The 18,127-nt window shown below is 37.7% G+C and overlaps 1 protein-coding gene across 2 annotated transcripts in view; it reads right to left on the bottom strand.

The window, feature by feature from the left end:
- Nucleotides 1-4,076: 4,076 nt before the first annotated feature.
- LOC121656078 (inactive phospholipase D5-like) overlaps nucleotides 4,077-18,127 on the bottom strand; it is a 70,187-nt gene continuing 56,136 nt past the window's right edge. The window contains exons 3-10 of one of the 2 annotated variants that reach the window (XM_042011101.1): nucleotides 14,380-14,566; nucleotides 10,797-10,905; nucleotides 10,412-10,539; nucleotides 8,949-9,146; nucleotides 6,864-7,000; nucleotides 6,552-6,717; nucleotides 6,379-6,454; nucleotides 4,077-5,063 (exon numbers count right to left, since the gene is read on the bottom strand). In XM_042011101.1, the coding sequence (XP_041867035.1) occupies nucleotides 4,555-5,063; nucleotides 6,379-6,454; nucleotides 6,552-6,717; nucleotides 6,864-7,000; nucleotides 8,949-9,146; nucleotides 10,412-10,539; nucleotides 10,797-10,905; nucleotides 14,380-14,566 (1,510 nt within the window). In that variant the 3' untranslated portion in view covers nucleotides 4,077-4,554. The remainder of the gene's footprint in view (nucleotides 5,064-6,378; nucleotides 6,455-6,551; nucleotides 6,718-6,863; nucleotides 7,001-8,948; nucleotides 9,147-10,411; nucleotides 10,540-10,796; nucleotides 10,906-14,379; nucleotides 14,567-18,127) is intronic. The other variant, XM_042011102.1, reaches the window with a different exon arrangement.

Below are 18,127 nucleotides of genomic sequence, written 5' to 3'. Positions count from 1 at the left end.
TGTTCACCAGGCATGGAGGGTTCCAAAATCCTGTGTCCAGAGGCAATACACTAAGCGCAACGAGGGAGGCCTAGAACTAGTGAGCGTCAGGGCCACTATCCAAGATGAAACATCCAAGCTTCATGAATACATCAGGAAGATGGCCCCAAGAGATGAAGCACTGAGTGAATGCCTCAGGCAACCTGGAAGAGAATGAAATGGAGGAACCCTCATGAGGGGAGAAGCCCCTGCATGGGATGTACCACTGACAGATAGCTGAACTGGCAGATATGAACAAGTTCTACCAATGTCTAGAGAGGGCTGGATTGTAGGACAGCACAGAGTTTCTAATCATGGCAGCACAGGAGGAAGCCTTGAGTACCAGGGCAATCGAGGCCCAGATCTACCACACCAGGCAGGACCCCAGCACCTCACAGCAGGGTGCAAGATACTGTCAGGCAAAGTGGCATTGTTGCTGTTGGGTACAAACCTCATATGTCCAAAATTGGTGATTTTTTTCCCCTTTATCAATCAGTACTATTGGACATCCTTTAAGTCTGTCTGTAGTTTCACAAATATTTAACCAAAGATATATGATGTAAAACACAACACTAAGTTTGATGACATTATGTCCAATTATTACAAAAACCATACAGTTTTACTCATTTCTTGAAAAATAACAATTTTGGACATAGGAGGTTTGTGCTGGACAGTAGCAACATGGAACGCCATAAACAAGTAGCCAACATAGTATACATAAACATCTGTACAGAATATGGAATGGAGACCCCTAGGTCACAATGGGAAACAACTTCCAAGGTAGTGGAGAATGAGAGGACTAAGATCCTGTGGGACTTCCAGATACAGGCTGATAAAATGGTGGTGGTCAATCAACTGGACATTGTGATCATGGATATGCAGCAAAGGAAAGCCGTAGTGATGGATGTAGCCATCCCCAACGATGGAAATATCGGGGAAAAAGGAACACGAGAAACTGGAGAAATACCAAGGACTAAAGGAAGAGATGGAGAAAGCCTGGAAGGTGAAGGCAACAGTAGTATCAGTGGACAGCAGAGAACTGGGGGCCGTGTCCCCCACACTGGAGAAGTGGCTCCTACAGACACCAGGAGAAACATCAGACATCTCCATCCATAAGAGTGAAGTCCTGGGAACTGCTAAGATCCTGCGTAGGATCCTCAAGCTTCCAGCTCTGTGTTAGAGGACCCAAGCTTGAGATGAACAGTCACCCAGCCTACCCAGGGGAGATGGGAGGTCGGGTGAGAGGACTCCTTTGACATGATCAAAAGTTTCTATGTTTTAACTTATTGTAGGATAGTTGCACATACAGAAAAACAATAAATGTATCTTTTGACATGCTTATCAGACCATTAATAGTTACAACTGGTAGGTAAAATAGAATCTAGAAAATAGTTTATAATTAGTAACATTATGTGAGATATGGACTGTCTGTAAATGTTTGATCCTTGTCTTGATACAGTATTAGATGGATTTAAATAAAGCTAATGTAATTAAATAAAAAGTTGAACATTTTATGCGTCAGTGTAACATACAGCCTGCACATTATAATGGGTTGATTTTAAGATCATGAACAAGTAAATATTCATAACTGTATATAAATAAACAGTCTCCTACACACAGTAGCAAAAAGTGATAAGATATTTATTTTTATTAAGAGTAAAAACTGAGCAATCAGGTTATTTTAAATGTGCATTAACAAGGATATTCAATGAATATACATTCCATCTGTATGTTTAAAAGGTATACAATAGTTTTCTATAAGCATAATTTCTAGGAAGGCTGATGGTTAATGTGCAGTTTATAAAGGCAAGGCATGCAAACAGCAGTCATGCCGAATAAATTAAATAGAACAAAGGTGACATTAAAAAGCTTTAACATTGACATAAAATACTCAGTGCTTCCTTTTACGTAAATCTACTGCTCTTTAAGTCCTTTACTTTTTACCCAACTTCATGAAAACAGCAGCTTTGTACCCTCAAAGGAGGGCTGGTCAACAAACAATGCAAAAGCAATGCAGATTTTTTTTTGCCTTTCTTTCTTCTTTGCTTGGATTTTATCATTTGCACACAAAAGAATGTTAATAATTGCTGATTTCAAACCTTGAAAAAGTTTTCTTTACTTTCAGGACAAAATCTTCTCCAGTGTCATCTTCATGCATAATGTGCATATCCAGCATATCAAGCTTTAAAAACAAGTAAACAAGTAATATAACACACAAAGGCCTAGGTAGGGTGTATTAGCAGCATTACAATTAATTGATAATAGCAGCATCATGTAGTGGACCTGACTCTGGACCAGTTGTCGGATTACAGTGCAGAATGGTGACATAGTGCTTTACACAGTGAAAACATGTTGGAGTACACTTACAGCAACAAAAGATTTCTTTCTATGATTGAATTAAACATGTAAATGTTTTTAAATTACACTGTTTTCTGTGCTATTTTAATGTACAGAACAGATGCATGAAAGTAACAATGTTTACATACCAAAATGGATTTTTATCATACTTAGAAAGAAGTAAAAGGCGTTTTACTCATAATGTCCACTGGATGGCAGAAGTTATCCATGGGTGAGTGTCAACAACCCTCAAGTCCAGTGTTTTGGCCAGACAACCCTTTTTCATCTGAAACTGGTATCAGTAATTTGGCTTTATGCATGCTGGTTGTAAATATTTATCTTATATTATGACAGAACTGAATATGTAAAGTTGCTTTAATGTGACAGAAGTATAAACAAAGCAGACACATTTTAATATCCAAATGCTCTTATTACAAGCCTGCAACTAACGATTGTTTCCCTGTTGAGTGAACTACTGACGAATGGCTTGCTTAATTAATTGTTAATCAAGCTTCTCATCATTAGCAAGTGCATTGGCTTAAAAACATACAAACAAACAAACAAACAAAATGTTTGTCCATTGTAAATGCTTTATGATGTATCTGTTTATCTGTGGACCAAAATGTTTTCTTTTTGCAGCTAGGTTCTCTGTGCTTAAGTTAGCAGACATTTTAGTCCAGCTAAACAAATAAAGACAATGCCTTCATTACAAATGTGCTGCGTTCACATTAAAGCACTCACATTAAACAACCTGCATATTGTTAATAAAGACCCAACTGTTTACATTTTGCTGGTAATGCTTTCATGCTTGATTTATGGCCTCAAGAGTAGCAAAAAGAAGAAGATGAAAAAAACATGCTTTGACATCATTATAAACCTCTGAAGCATTGTTGCTTAAAAGTGTGTTGGTACAGGCTACATGCTCACATTCAAAAAGCAAATGAAAATAGGTACAAGGTTTCAGTCAAGTATTAAACAGTTAATATTTCAATCCATAGCATAGGATTAGCTCTGATTCTACTAAAGGGAACGAAGGCTGGATTCAGCACGACATTACAGGCCAGCATGTCCTTGAGGTTAAAATGCAGCAACTGCAACTGTCAGGCGCTGTTAAAAATTCATTGTATTGATTTGGTTGACAGCAGACCCTTTGGCCCCTTTTTCTAACTGCTCCTTTAGCATTTGTTCAGAAAATCACAATATGTAATACATTAATTTCCTCCTCTTGTCTTGATTTGTGTATAAAGAAAGTATTGAGAATATGTTTCATACTGATAGTATATGGCAGTCGATTGAACTTAATGTTTTAGGGTACACAATGTGTACACCACTGTCTGTACTCTTTGTGATAGTGAGACTGAAACATGATGGATATTGATTTGAGAGGCGCTTTTAGACCTTTGCATTTTTAACTTTGGGTTAGCTCTGAAAATGAGTTATGGAGCGATTTCTTAATGGCCATGTGAGGTTGATTATTTCCTTCATTGGATCAGACTAAATGTAGCAGTTTTCAGTCAAACTGGTGGTTTCCAGTTGGTTTTTCTTAAGTTACCTAATTTGAAATCCTTAGACTTGAAAATTAGAAATGCTGTTTCTTTTATTGAAAATGCTACAGGAGATAAATGTATCTACATGCGGAGAAATTGTTTACTATTCGAGCACAGAGGCATTAAAAATCTACAACAAATAAAGTCACGTTATAAATTTTCCATTATTTTTTGAAATGTTAGACGTAGCTAGTGTAGCTACACATACTGCACTACCTCCCGTCTCCACACAGACATGCAGGTTTTTCTCCCTTTTAAAGGGTGATAATTCATGACTGCCACAAAATGCTTAAGTGAAATACAAGATTCAGGCAATCAACACAATTTTATATGCATCCTTTGATTGAGAGATCTCAACAATGACAGAGAAAAAGATTAAATGAGTAGCAAAGTTGTGAGATATAATTAGTGTATAAATAAGTGTTTCTTCTAAACCGAGATGTTTTGGTTCCATTTTCATAGGATCCATAAAAAGTGCCTGACTACAGCTGAGGGTTTCCTTTTTTTTTCCAAGTTCCTCCTTGTTTTAATTCTCTTAAACAGGGTTGTACTTAAAACTTGTGTTAATTGTGTTAATATGCTATAAAGATCCAGCAGAGGAAGTCCATTGACACTGGATGAGAGCAGTTCTCCAAATAAAATTCTAAGAAAGTCACAAAGATCCAGTGGACATCTCTCTGAAGCCACTGCTCTCAACTGAATGACTGGGTGGATCCACTGGATTGTCATGGTCATTCTCTTTGATTTGAGCCCTCACTTGGGAAATGTCCATAATGGGTCCTTGTACATTAGCCATGCTTTGGTGACTCATTTTTCTTAACTTGTCATCACGGTGATTTATTCTGTCTAGCCCATTGACTTTGTGATGGTTTCTCAGTGATGAAGATCCATTGTCATACTGATCTTTTCTGATAGGCACTGGTCCATTGTCTAAGTTACTGGTTCTGACTGTCACAAGCTTTGTGATTTGGTGCTTGTTGCAAACTGGGATCTTATTACTTTGGAGTGTGCGGGTATAACGGGAAAACCAGTCCCGCTCAAAAACAGCCTGTAACTGCTCCACCACCGTGAAATTCCTCTCGTCGATGCCCACTGGGTGACTGATCACAAGGCCTGCTCCTGCATTAAAAGCAAACTCGTTCCCCACCCAGTCAAGGTTACCTGTCAGGAAACAGAGCATACTTAAGAGACTGCAAAGACAGTTTGGAAACCTTACAGAAGCACTAAAAACAAACTCCATTAGTTTCGCATAGCAGTTTGAATCATTTACAGGCAACAAAAATCTTTTTGGCTACCATGATATTTCTATTTTCTTTTAATTATAGTTATTATTGTAATTAATTTGTAACTGGACTAATGTTTACCAGGGATGTTTGAACAAACTGTAGTGACATGCACAGTTATGTCATTTAGTGATTGATAAGTGAAGAGACAGCACCAAGGTTACTTCTCATAAGTCCAAATGTGAGCAAAAAAACAAAAAAACAAAACAAAACCCCAACCTTCCCCCACAATAAATAAACAAAGAAAAACAAACAAACAACCAAATTTAAAAAAAAAAACAACCTGAAAAACAAAAAGGAAAACAAATTTCTTATTGTTAGCTGATTAGTAAGCTAACTGTCTAGCTAGCTACATAGCACTTCTTTCAATCTCTACTCTTTCCTTAGCTTGCCAGCTATGACATTACTCTAGGATATTTGGTCTCCTACATTCCTCAAAATATCTTTTAGTGCAGTTCACTGGAGAACAGATCATTTAATGGCATGAAACAGTAAACTGTGCGATGAAGGAAAGAAACAACCAGTTTCTTGAAGTTGTTACAAAGCTTCCACAAAATCAAATACAGTATAATGAATACATTTCTCTATTATAAGATTTTTGCTTTACATTTCTTTCTTCCTGCTGCCTATAATGGACCTGCCGCAGCAGTAGGAGCACTACAGTCTCAAAGCACCAACTGGATGGATTTGATCACGTACAAGGCTAACCATCCTATTTGTAACCAATAAATAGATAACAATGCTTTACAGTTTATTTTCCCCATAGATGTCACAGAACTATGTTCACAGTAATATGTGCAATTTGATTAGATGACACACAAAAATGATAGAAGAGCTAATAAATGTTTTTTTACAGCAGCTAGCCCCAGTTTTTATGCACTGAGGAGCCATGTTATTGTGATACTGGAGCTAACAATGCATGAGGGGAGCTTTCATCTGGACTAAATTTGTGAAACTTGTAAATAAAACCCAATTTAAAAGTGCTAACAATACTCCTTTTCATAAAAGTTCTTACAAATAAAAATGAACAATGAGGTGCTCTTTGATACAATTTTGACTGTTGTTCCACCTCAGTAAAATTGATCTTTTGATATCGGTCTTCTAAACAAAACTGATGCAGAACTAATCTTCTGAAATTCAGATCTGCATGACGTGTGTGAAGTTATAATCCACAGTTTGGTTGATGAGCTCACCTAAATAAATTGCTCTGTCTGTAATCATAAACCTGTTGTGGTTTATTCCGTGGTGCAGTCTGGGGTTGAAGAACTTCTGCACAAACAGACAAGGACACACACAGAGATACAGGGAGCAGATGATAAACTGTATCTGTAGAGGTTAAAATAGTTCATAATGGCCTTGAACTTACTGCTTCCAGCGAGCAGTTGGCCTGCTCCATACATAGACTCCTCAGGGACCAGATGAAATTGAACGTAAGTGGATGAGTTTTTTCCCAACAACTTATCAGCAGGCGGACCCGCACCTTCCTCAAGATCAGAGCCTCTCTTATAAGACCGTCGATACGAGACCAGTACCTTGGCACAGACACACACAATTGTGGGCATATAGCCAGAGAGACACGGGGCATACACAGAGTTTAATCACTTGAATCAAAGCAATACATCCAACCTCTCGATGATAGCTTGATGATATGCCAACACACCACCAGAGTGGCTCTAACCTTTGAGTGCTGCTGCTGAGGAGAGGCAGATAATCTATAATGGAGATGTATATGAAATGGTGAGCCTCCTGGATAACCCTGGAAATGGCCTCGAGATCACTGCTACGATCTTTAGGGATGAAAACATCTGGCGAGCTCTGTCAACAGAGAGGAAGGGATGGCAAATACAGTTATAGTGATGGCATTGTGGGGGAGAGCATATACATCTGCTGAAAGTGTACAGCTCTTTGAAGAAACACATAAAACACACACAGAGTACAGTGTAAACAGATGTTAATTACTACTGAGACCCAGGCAGATGTGTTTATAATATACAGAACTAACTGCACTCTCTTAATTATTGTTCTCCCAAACTTAACTCTTCTTTTGTAAACATATTTTGTACTGAGCAGGTTTTTAGGTTTGGTTTTAAATGTCTGTTGACAGGCACTGGACGATTAATGAGTGTGTGTGTGCTTGAGTGTGCTGTTTATGTTCATATTAATCTTGTGGAAATGGACAGCACAGCCATAGCAAATACTTTCTGCTGCTGGTCAGATGACATCGCCATCACTCATCACCAGGAAGGAAATGACACTGTAAGACTCAGCATCTTGCAGAGATGTGAAAAATCTTTTAAAATCTTTTACTGACACCTCTGCTGCAGGTGGCCTCGACTCTTTAAGGTGCAGTACATCTTTACATCCTACAGGTTTAAACTTTGTTCTATAACATACTGCATAGTAAAGTGACGCTGATAAAAGAACCTCTGACAGCAGAAAACTGAACTTAAAAGGCATTTCTGTAAGTATTAACAAACAATGGCTCTGCTTCATGTAAAGTACCTACATATCCATAGTACACTTCCACTGCTGTTTCAGTTTGTTTTTCCTGTGTGAGTATGTACAGATTTAGTGGCATCTCCCAGTTTCTAGATAAACCTGTTAAGATGTGGCATCCTATGCTTTGACCTAGGTTGTGCTCACATCATGAGATATGGATGTATGTTGACTTGCACATGTTGGAATATACATGGTGTTTGCTGACAATATAACAAGTTTTTAAATGAGAATTTTATCACTGAGCAACAAGACTTGGTTGGTATGAAGCAGTTTTTATTATAAAATCGCCATCATTTTCCAGCTTTGAGAAAACAAGCTGAATGCCAGTATGACTGTTACATATTGGCTGAAAATGATAAAACATTATTGTGTAATGGATGCAGTTTAGTCAGTTACACCCCCTACTTTCTAAGCTATGTGCAGAATTTATTAATCAACTAATAGTACAGCACCATTATTTGTGCTGACAACAGATTGACAATTTAAGTCTATTATTGTAATTAATAATAATAATAATAATTATGTTTATATAAATTGATATTAAATTCATTAATCATTCAGTACACATTTACACAGTGGTGGTGGTAATCTGCATGTGTAGCTACAGCTGCCCAGGGGCAAGCCAACAGAAATGTGGCTTCACCAACGGCCCTTCCAGCCACCCCAAGCATTCATAAGTATTTCTACACCAGTGTTGCCAACATTATAAGCAAGGCGGGTGAAGTGTTTTGCCCAAGAACACAACAGCAGAATGACTGGGATGAAGGAGGGTTTGGACAGTCAACCCTCTGGTCATTTCAAATCTCAAAATGCAATTTGTGATAAACACACGACTAGTTGTTTAATGCTCTACCAGTGCAGAAAACAAAAACTAAAGCTGTCACATTGCAATACTTCAAAAGTTACAAATACAACAAGTACATTTTTAACCTACATGCTGAAGACACTCACCACATAATGGCTGCCCAAAATCCGTCTCAACAACTCATTATCTTACCAAATGGGAAAAATGGTCCCAGTCTGCCAGAGATGATTCTGGTCCTGACTTACAGCATTTTAATGGCAATAATTTGTGTGCAGAATATTATGATTTCTTTGTAAAGTTTACTTTTGGCTTTGCAACATTTTCACAGTTTTATCCTAGACATCTATTTTGTTTTGACAAGTGTATGGATATTTGTATTACCCAAAAGGCATGAAAAATTATGTGCAAAGGGCTTATGGTATAACAAATAAAATAAATTAACGCTTAAAGGTCACTTACAGAAACATAAGCAAGAGCTCTAGTATTGTTAAAGGTGAGCTTCAGAGGTAAATCCCTGTTGGAGAGGGCAAAGAGGCGCTTGGACCAGAAAGACGGGATGAAGTCTTTATAGTGGAGCCCCCAGTAGAGGCTGAACACTCTGTGGAGGTCCAGAGCCAGACAGCTGCAGTTGTACACCAACACACCAAGCTCCTTCCTCTGCAGAAGAAACTACAAACATTTAGAGCCCTGTAGGTATGAAGAAAGTCAGATCTTTTCCTCCGTATCAGGGTTTAAATTATTGATAAGCAATAAAATCTTTGTAACTGTAGTCAGAATTATGTGCTGTGTAATAACGATGAGCAACAAAGTGAGAATGCTCTCTGTCTTTACTTTTTATTATTTAAGCAAATATATGGTCCATCAGCTCCATCAAAATAGCCTCTTATAGTTGAAATAACTTTTTTTAAGCCCCTTTATACACCTCTCCTTGTACACATACACCTTCCTCTTCTCAGGCCATGTTGTACTGAAGTCTCATTCAATTTACAAGCCCTTGCCTATCGTCACAACAACAGCAAGGAATGAAAAGACACTTCAGTGATTCTTTTTTCTGCTCTCATTTATCTTTCTTTGCTCTCTGCAGTATTTCAATTTCAAAGGGATTCTTCTCAGTTTCAGCACTGAAGGCTTGCTCCTTCTAAATTGCCTTTTCAGTTTTTCCCTCCTCACGCTTGTTCTACTCCTGCAGTGTTGACATGAGGAGGGTATTTCTAACAAAGCAAAAGTCTGACAAAACCATGATTTGGCATGACTGATAGCATCTCCTCTTAAGAAACCCTGAAACGTGTCTCATAGTAGACTACAATTCCTGTCAGCAGCTTAACTTGTCATGTACAGTTCCCAGACAGTCTGACGGATCTAAAAATACAAACAATCAAACCTCAACATATCTGCTATTTGACAGCTGCAAATGCTGTGATATGAAGGCAAAAGAGTATAAAAGGTAGGAAGCAAAAACATATAGATGTTGGGAAATGAGACACTTTTAATTCATCTTCTGAAATCAAGGTTTATATTTATGGATGTCTAAAAATAGATGAGGATGACTAACAAAAAGATTTTTACTTTGAAGAAAGAGATGAAGTATTTTTTATTTTCAGCTTTTCATGCCACCTCCTGACCTCAGTGATTGCCTTCATCATATCATAAAATACATCCTCATTTTGTGCAGTTGTTGTGTATCTAATATGACATGATATATCAAGAAAGCATCTGATTGGAAATTTATTCGGCATGGTGACTGTTAGCTCAAACCTACTCTACATTCACATAAACAACTTCAGCAAAGACCGTTTCTGCAGATAGCTGCAACAGCTAAAGCTTGCCAGAAAAACTGTAACCATCAGGGTTATTTTCATTCACAGTGTGTTTAAGTAGCTGTGTTTCTGTGTGTGTTGTAATGTTCAGTGGGTCTACAGAACTGTGGCCAGAGATCTCCAGTCCATGCTTCCGCTGCCGATGTAGAAATGTGTCCGATCGACCACCCAAAAGGAGGAGTGCATGTTGCCTTTAGTCAATGCTGTCATGTTCACATAGTGAACCTCAGCACCTTCACATGAGGAATGAGAGAAACAAACAGAAGAAGAGATTAAGTTAAAAAAAAAAGAGGTACTATGTGAGTCAATGAGATGGACAAAGAGACATAAACAGTGATAAGATCAACAAGACTCAGACTAAAACAAAATAAATTAAAATAAGAGAAAGTCCAGAAAAATGTGCCTATAACAGACCACACGGAGATAACCAAGCTTCAGTATGTTCAACTACAAACAGGTAACATGTCTAAATCAGAGAGATGGAGCTGACCGTGTTTAGCAAGAGTCTCCAGCTCAGTTGAGTTGATCATCCCGCTGGAGATCTTCAGCTGGATTCCTTTCTTTTTTAGCCCCTGTAGTGCGGACAGCAGAGCCCTGCCCTGAGGGAAACACATCAATAAACCATGGATGTCGCTTGACATGCAAGCTCTGTATATTCAGCCAAGACGGAGTTCAGATGTAGTCTGTGGAGCTCCTGTAATAATGAATTACTATTGATGCGCTATTTTTGAGCTGTTTGTTCCAGTGTGTATTTGAGTTCGGTCCGAGATGACTCTTCTTGCTAGCTTTGTTTTTCAGTCACGGTGACAGACATGACCACTTGAGCTCATTTTAACAACCCAATAATGTATGTTTCTGTATGTGTAAAAAATTCTTCTTCTTCTTCTTCTTCTTCTTCAAAAAAAAAAATCATAACGAACATATAAATTTACAATATCACAAAATAAAAAGTGACCTCTGGAAACATTAATGCCCAAATGTTCCAGATTATACATGTTTTCTCATTTCTAAAGTTTAGTAAAGAGGTGATTTTATTTTTTTCATGACTGTAGTAGCTCCTTTAAATGATAATTTTGATTTTACACAATAAGTTCAGTTTAACCATCACACATCACCCTGTCAACATTAGCTTAGCACAGAAAGTAAGGACATTTGTGTTCAGTCAATTATTTCTCTCTTATAATAATACCAGTTGTGTTGTATTACATATTGTTGGAAGGTCTAATTAGTTGCCTTTACAGTGAGTTAGCACTAGTTACTAGTAAGAATTATGCTTCTGTAAAATGAGCAACATAAGTAGTGTCCCCCAAAACTGTTCCAAAATCTGCTGCAGTATTCTCCTATTAGTGTTCAGTCTTGATTCAAGTGCTGCCTGCTGTGTGCCAGTTACAGGTGTATTACTGGAACCGGATTAGCACCTAATTGATGTAGACATTTTAAAATGAGATTCTGAAACCAGTGGGGATCCCATATCCCCAGAATCTGGTATCCAACCCCAACATCCAGGATGACAACGCTCCTCCACAGAGCCAGGATCATCACAGAGTACCTCCAGAATGGTGGCGAGGAGGGAGCGGTCTACAGACCTCAACACAATTGAACACCGGTGGGATCGGCTTGAACAGGTTGTACTTGCTAGAGTGAAAAACCACAGTAGTTAGTCTTGAACAATTCCAGGTTCAGGAGTGGGATTCAATCCCACAGCATGACAAGGAAGTGCCAGACTGCTGTGGCAGTGCATTGATCTTCCACACACTACTAAGGTCCCTGACACTAAAAACAATTTCTTCACTTTTTATGGTAAGTTTTGATTCTAATAGAAAATCTAAGATGATGTTATTATAAGTATTAATGTTATTATATGTTATAATATGTTATTAATATGTGGACTGAATAACAAGATGTGTGAATGCATGTGTTTAACTAACAGTGATAAGTGTAGTTTCCAGCATTTCTGAGGACTGAAAAATCTAAATATCTCAAGAAATGAAGGAAAAAGATCCTTAAAGGTTACAATGCTTTCTTCAGTATAATGACAGTGGATCAGTAAATGGCTGAAGTGTCTCTTAAAGTGCAGCTTTAAATTCCTAAGTTTGTGATTATTCCAAAGGAAACATCTAGTGATATTTTCAAAGACAAGGTGTGAACAAAGCAGCACTTGTTTAGCATTTTCTGGTCAAGGTGACTTTTTTTCACACCTTGGTTCAGAAATCTCATGAATTCCTAATGATCTGCAACAATAATGCAGGTGCAACCTTTTTCAGTTACCTGAAACACTCCAGCACAATGTCTTGAGGATTATAATCTTCATTTTGTCCTTGTAGTTGCTTGGTACAGAATGATCCATACCAGTATGCACTGCAACAAGAAAACTTCCACCTTCACTGCTTGTAACTTTATGTTATTTTAAACTCAAGATTGATATGAAATTTACTATACTATAAATTTTCTAGATTGCTTACGGCTGAGAGGCCATCTGTTTCTCTGTGGTCTGAAATTTCTGTGTCAGACTTTCATTCAGTCTGACATATTCTATGTTTTAAAACAGAGAGCATGTGTAAGTGTGTATATGAATGCACTCAGCCTGCTCAAACCCTTCAGACAACAGTCAATAAAACACATCCAGTTCAGTTACAAAATGATACCTTAATGCGAGCAATTTGAAAATGTAGTCAAAAGCCTGGAGAAGCCATTGGTTTTCTACAGTAGGGATCATTTTCAGCTTTGTACTTCTATCATGCTGCAGTTTGGTCTGTTTTCGCAACACTAATTTGGTTGGTAGTTAAAAAAAAAAAAAAACTTTTTGTAAAAAAAACCTGAGATGTAATTCCTGTTTGAGTTCACCAACTTTTCACTCACGCATGATTATAACAGGGGAAAATGGATTGTGTATGTTAACTCTTAGCTTTATTTAAGCTTATTTATTTAGCTTTACACCTGAACGCTCAAACTTTAAGAAGTGCTTGTGAAATATGAACATGATCTCGATATGTGGAAATAGCATAGCAGTTTGGGAATATTTTTAACTTTTACATGACATTTAACAAAATTGAATTAAGTGAAAAGTGATCAGGGTAAACATTTAGTGTAGAGTACCATTCCTTTAGAATACATGGGTCAAACTAATACAAATAAATACAAAAAATTGACATGTGTATGTCATTACGTGATGTATTATTAACACAATATTTCATAAGACCATACTGAAAATGCTACCATTTAATTAATCTAAATTCCAATATCTTTAAATGTTATAAATTGGTATAACAACATACAAAAATGTGCAATTTTACACGATACTTTCATTGATTCTTAACAGTGGAGCATTTACAAACTATCTCTGAATCCAAAGTAGGTCGAGTCAAGTGATCTGGACTGGGTTGATTGTTTGTAAGATGTTTCACTCTCATCCAGAAAAGCCTTGTCAGTTCTGATGGAGATAGTCAGAGATTTCACCTAAGTAGCCAATGAAGCCTGATGTTTTACTGTCTAAGTAAATCATAATTGAAGCAGCTCTTCTGGATGTGAGCGAAACATCTTCAAGAATCTAAACTCAATCCAGCTGAATTCCTCTACTGGTTAGTCCCCAAACCCTGAAAAACGTCAACAGATCAAATACATTTGCTCTAAGTGCTGATGAACAACAAATAAGAACAAAAGTTGCATAAAAACAACATACCAGACCCTCTTGGATGCAGTGTATTGGCCAAATATTTTAAGTTTATGAAGGTGAAGTGTCCAATTTGGACATCTTTGCATGGTATGATTTGTTAGCAGTTTTGCTAAACATGGATATTTCTGCATTATTTTAGAATGTGTTGATTAAATATCCCTTTTAAGACCAAATTATCCAGTATTTTTTTAAAGCAAAGATAAAAGTCTACAGTGTATGACCTATTAAACACTTTTAAATGCAGGGCTTTTATAGAGTGCTTTTGTATTATAAGCTACTTAATGAGACAAAAGTAGAGGATCTTAGTAGTTCGGCTACTAGTGGTTATTATGTACAAAAGTTGTGAAATAAAAGTCACAACTTTTGTTAAGTGTGAAGTCTCTGGATGCTCTGGTTTTACCTGTCTGGCTGCAGGTTGGAAGCTGGCTTCATAGTCAGAGGAGTTGAGGAGCCACAGCGGGGAAACTATCTCTACGACCCGCATAGCCTGGTCCAGTAAGTTGTACAGTCCCACTGAGAGAGGGAGATGAGCTGTGCCATTGTCTAAGAAGGAGATGTCCTCAGGGATGTTCTCCACAAGCACTACACTGTGAAAAATAATGAGAGCAAAACTGTCTTCAAAAAGATGCAAAAAGCTATAAGTATCACAAAACTCTGCCACTGAAACCTAATGAATATGTTGGGTTTATGGTCTTTCACAAAGCAATTACCAGTTTGCATTAGTGTTATAATTATTAAAAGATCTGATGCCAGTAAAATAAAACTATACTCATTGCTGTGTTACAACACCATGACTAATCAGCTAACAGTTCTTTTCTTTCCTTTGCACATCATTAAACTAATGAAAGAAATAAAAAGCCTGCCTTAGTTTCTATCGAGCATAATTAGATCTTGTATTGTTGCCTCTGGCAGATGCTGAGAATAATAAAAGTCCAGTGTGCAGAGTTTAAGCAGCGCAGATTAAATTACGGCCAGTCAGGGAAAAGTGACACATTTCTACTGTACTCTTGTTTGTTTCATGCAGACTACTCCCTACACTGCCACATGCTGCATGCTTTTAATGTAACCATCAGCAGTCTTGGGTGATATACTGTAGCTTCAGCCCAGAGCACATTGTGAAATCATATATAGAGGCAATAAAAAAATGCTTTATATCTACTATATGTCCAATTCATTGGCTTGCATAACTTACATTGTGGCTCCATCCTTGCAATGTTCTGTGTTGATTGAGTACATTAAGGTATTGGTTTTATGATGAACTGTGCCCCAGTGCTGTAAGTTAAATAATGGGGAAATGGTATCCATGATTGTTGTTTTACTATTTAATGTTTTGCATACATCATTGTAAACCTCTGCCAGCCTATTTCATAATTTATCGGGATCCCTGTAATCTACACAGGCTTTAGCAGTGGAGTCAAAGGACTGGGTTAGCAGGGTAGGAGCTACATCTGCAGGCACTCAGAACAAGGCTTTTATCAAGCTCCAATGGACAGCACATCCTCTCTGCATCCAGCTTAGACATTGATTTCTGGCAACTGGATTTTAAGAGAGAAATAAGAAAGTGGGGCGCAGTGAGTGAACACCTCCTGCTGCACCTCTGTGGCTGACCAAGAAAGTATAAAACATGTTATTGAAGAAAATAGCACTTGAACAAATTTTTTCTCTTTTAATGTGAAGAGAATGGACAAAAGCAAGAAATATGATAAATATACTTCAGAGTGAATGGGTAGAATATGTAATGTATGCATATAAAAAACTCACTGTCTTACTTCATTGTATTGAACATGACTTATCTAAATAGCACATTAATAAATCAATTGATGTTATTAGTGCAAACATGGTTACAATGTCATCATGATTGAATGTACCATTGAATTTGTAAATGATAAATGATGTACCAAACGCATCCTGTCACCCCCTAAATTAAGCTTAAGGTTGCATCTTTCCAGTCATTTATCACAAGTAGTCAATTAGAATTGAGAGCTTGGTGATTTATCATATACTAACACTATTAAGACCACCTGGTGACACACTGCAACATACTAGATTCCCTTTTCAGAAACGTAAATAATATAAGGCTAAGTGTATTTAGAGTCAAACTCTAATCTGTTTACAGGTTTTGTTAGTAATGGTTCAAGTAAAATTTGGAAAATGTTTTCCAAGGAATCTCAAATTAAACAAGAAGAACTAGGCTTCAAATGGTGCGCATTGCATGTATGGGTCCTATGCAGACTGTGATGCCTGTACTTGCAGATCTTCTTGGCCAGGGATCACCAACTCTGGTCCTCGAGGGCTGATGTCCTGCAGGTTTTGGATGTTTTGCTACTGCAACATCTGATTAAAATAAAATGGATTTCCAACAGCTTGTTGTCAAGGTTTGTACAAGTCCATTAATGACCCAATCTTTGAATCAGGTGTGTTACTGCAGGGACGCATCCAATACCTGCAGAATATTGGCCCTTGAGAATCGGAGCTGGTGATACCTGTTCTAGGGCTGTTTCTAGGGCCTCTGAAACTTCTCTGGTTCCACAGAGGAAGCCCTATATATCATATTAGTATCAAACTTGGTTTTCACAATGATCAACAAGAATAAGAATGAAATAAGAATGAACTGGCTTGAATTGTTTTAACTGTGCTGAATTGGACTGCATGTACTGTAACTGGATTGTATTGAATTAGTTTTGAACAGTCTCTAAAGTATCTTGAGATTAATTAAATTCTGGTCTCAGCTCTTTCTGCTCCCTGTCCCCATGTCTCTCCTGTCTTCTCAAATAGTCCACCTTCTTTAGTTTAAATTTTCTACTTTGCATAAACTCTTCTAATATGTTTACTTCAATTTGTTCTGTTTGTAATGATGTTTCTTGGTAATTTTTCTCATGTTTTGTCTATCTTTTGTATTGTTTATGTCTTTCTTTGGTTTGAAAGAACTGTTGTAAGATCTGAAAAGTATTTTCATCTCGACATTAACCAACATTGTTTTTCCACCAACATGACTGTCTGCCCCAACACATCCGAAACACATCCTATCCAAGTAAAAACTTTGATCCGGATTTTCTGGCTGCACTCAGAACAACCAGATCACAGAGTCAGTCAGAGAATGACACCTCAGCATCTAACCAGTGTTTGACTCAAGGGCACCCTGGTGGGGTGTGTGCTGCAGGTGATAATGTGGAGGTATCATACTGAGAAACCAGTTCCTTCTGTGAGCATAGCATGTTTATGTCATCATGGAAATTGCAATATGTGTAGTGAGATTGTAGTGTTGATGTGTAGTGTCTGAGATTTTGCAGATTATGTTTGTTTTTTTCATCTGTAGTAGATAAAATTCAAGGACTGAACTCGACCTGTACACTGACCAGTGATAAAAATCATAGAGCGGTCACACCACACATTGCAGGGAATTTCTTGTATTGAATAGACATAAAAACTGGGACAACTGCAGCAAAACAGGCTGAAGAAGAGGAGGGGGTAATCTTATTGTGAGGGAAAACCATTTAGTCTCATCTAATGGCTGAGAGATATGATAAATAGTGATTGTGAGTAACTCAAACAGCCAGAGAGGCCTTGGTATTAAAATTAGAGTAAGCAGGGAGGCGGCAGATGTTTATTCCTGCAGAGGATTTATTGATTTATGCAGCCTGGTTTGTGCATGGCTGGTTTCCTCCTTTGTAACCCATCTGCACAGTCATGGGTCCAATTCAGCCCCAGCAGCCAATAAAACAGTTGTGTAAACTTCATGGTGTGCGTGTGTTTGTGTGTGTGCATCCATACATGAGACAGTCAAACAAAAAACCAGAGAGTGCAGCTCTCGCTTTCACTTTCACTCCGAATGATAATGGATTTTCATCTTCTGGTAGGAGAACACAGTTGGATAACTTCGACCTATTGTCTTAAAATGATGCAGAGAAAACATTTCCTCACATTACAGAACTGTCAGTATTGATGTGTTTACATCTAGTAAACAATATACAAAAACCACAACATGCTATTGTAATGAATATGATAATGCTAAATAAAGGCAGGTGCTTGTTACACTTTTCGTCTGCACACTTAGAGTAGCAAATGGTGCCTGAGTCAGCTCCTGATGTCTGATATTAATTATCATCCTTCTCATGAGCTGCCCTGAGCTCTGGCTGTGCAGCAACAAG

The sequence above is a fragment of the Melanotaenia boesemani genome, chromosome 16 (assembly GCF_017639745.1).
Source record: "Melanotaenia boesemani isolate fMelBoe1 chromosome 16, fMelBoe1.pri, whole genome shotgun sequence".
NCBI classification, from domain to species: Eukaryota; Metazoa; Chordata; class Actinopteri; order Atheriniformes; family Melanotaeniidae; genus Melanotaenia; species Melanotaenia boesemani.
This window is presented reverse-complemented; position numbering and strand designations above follow the sequence as displayed.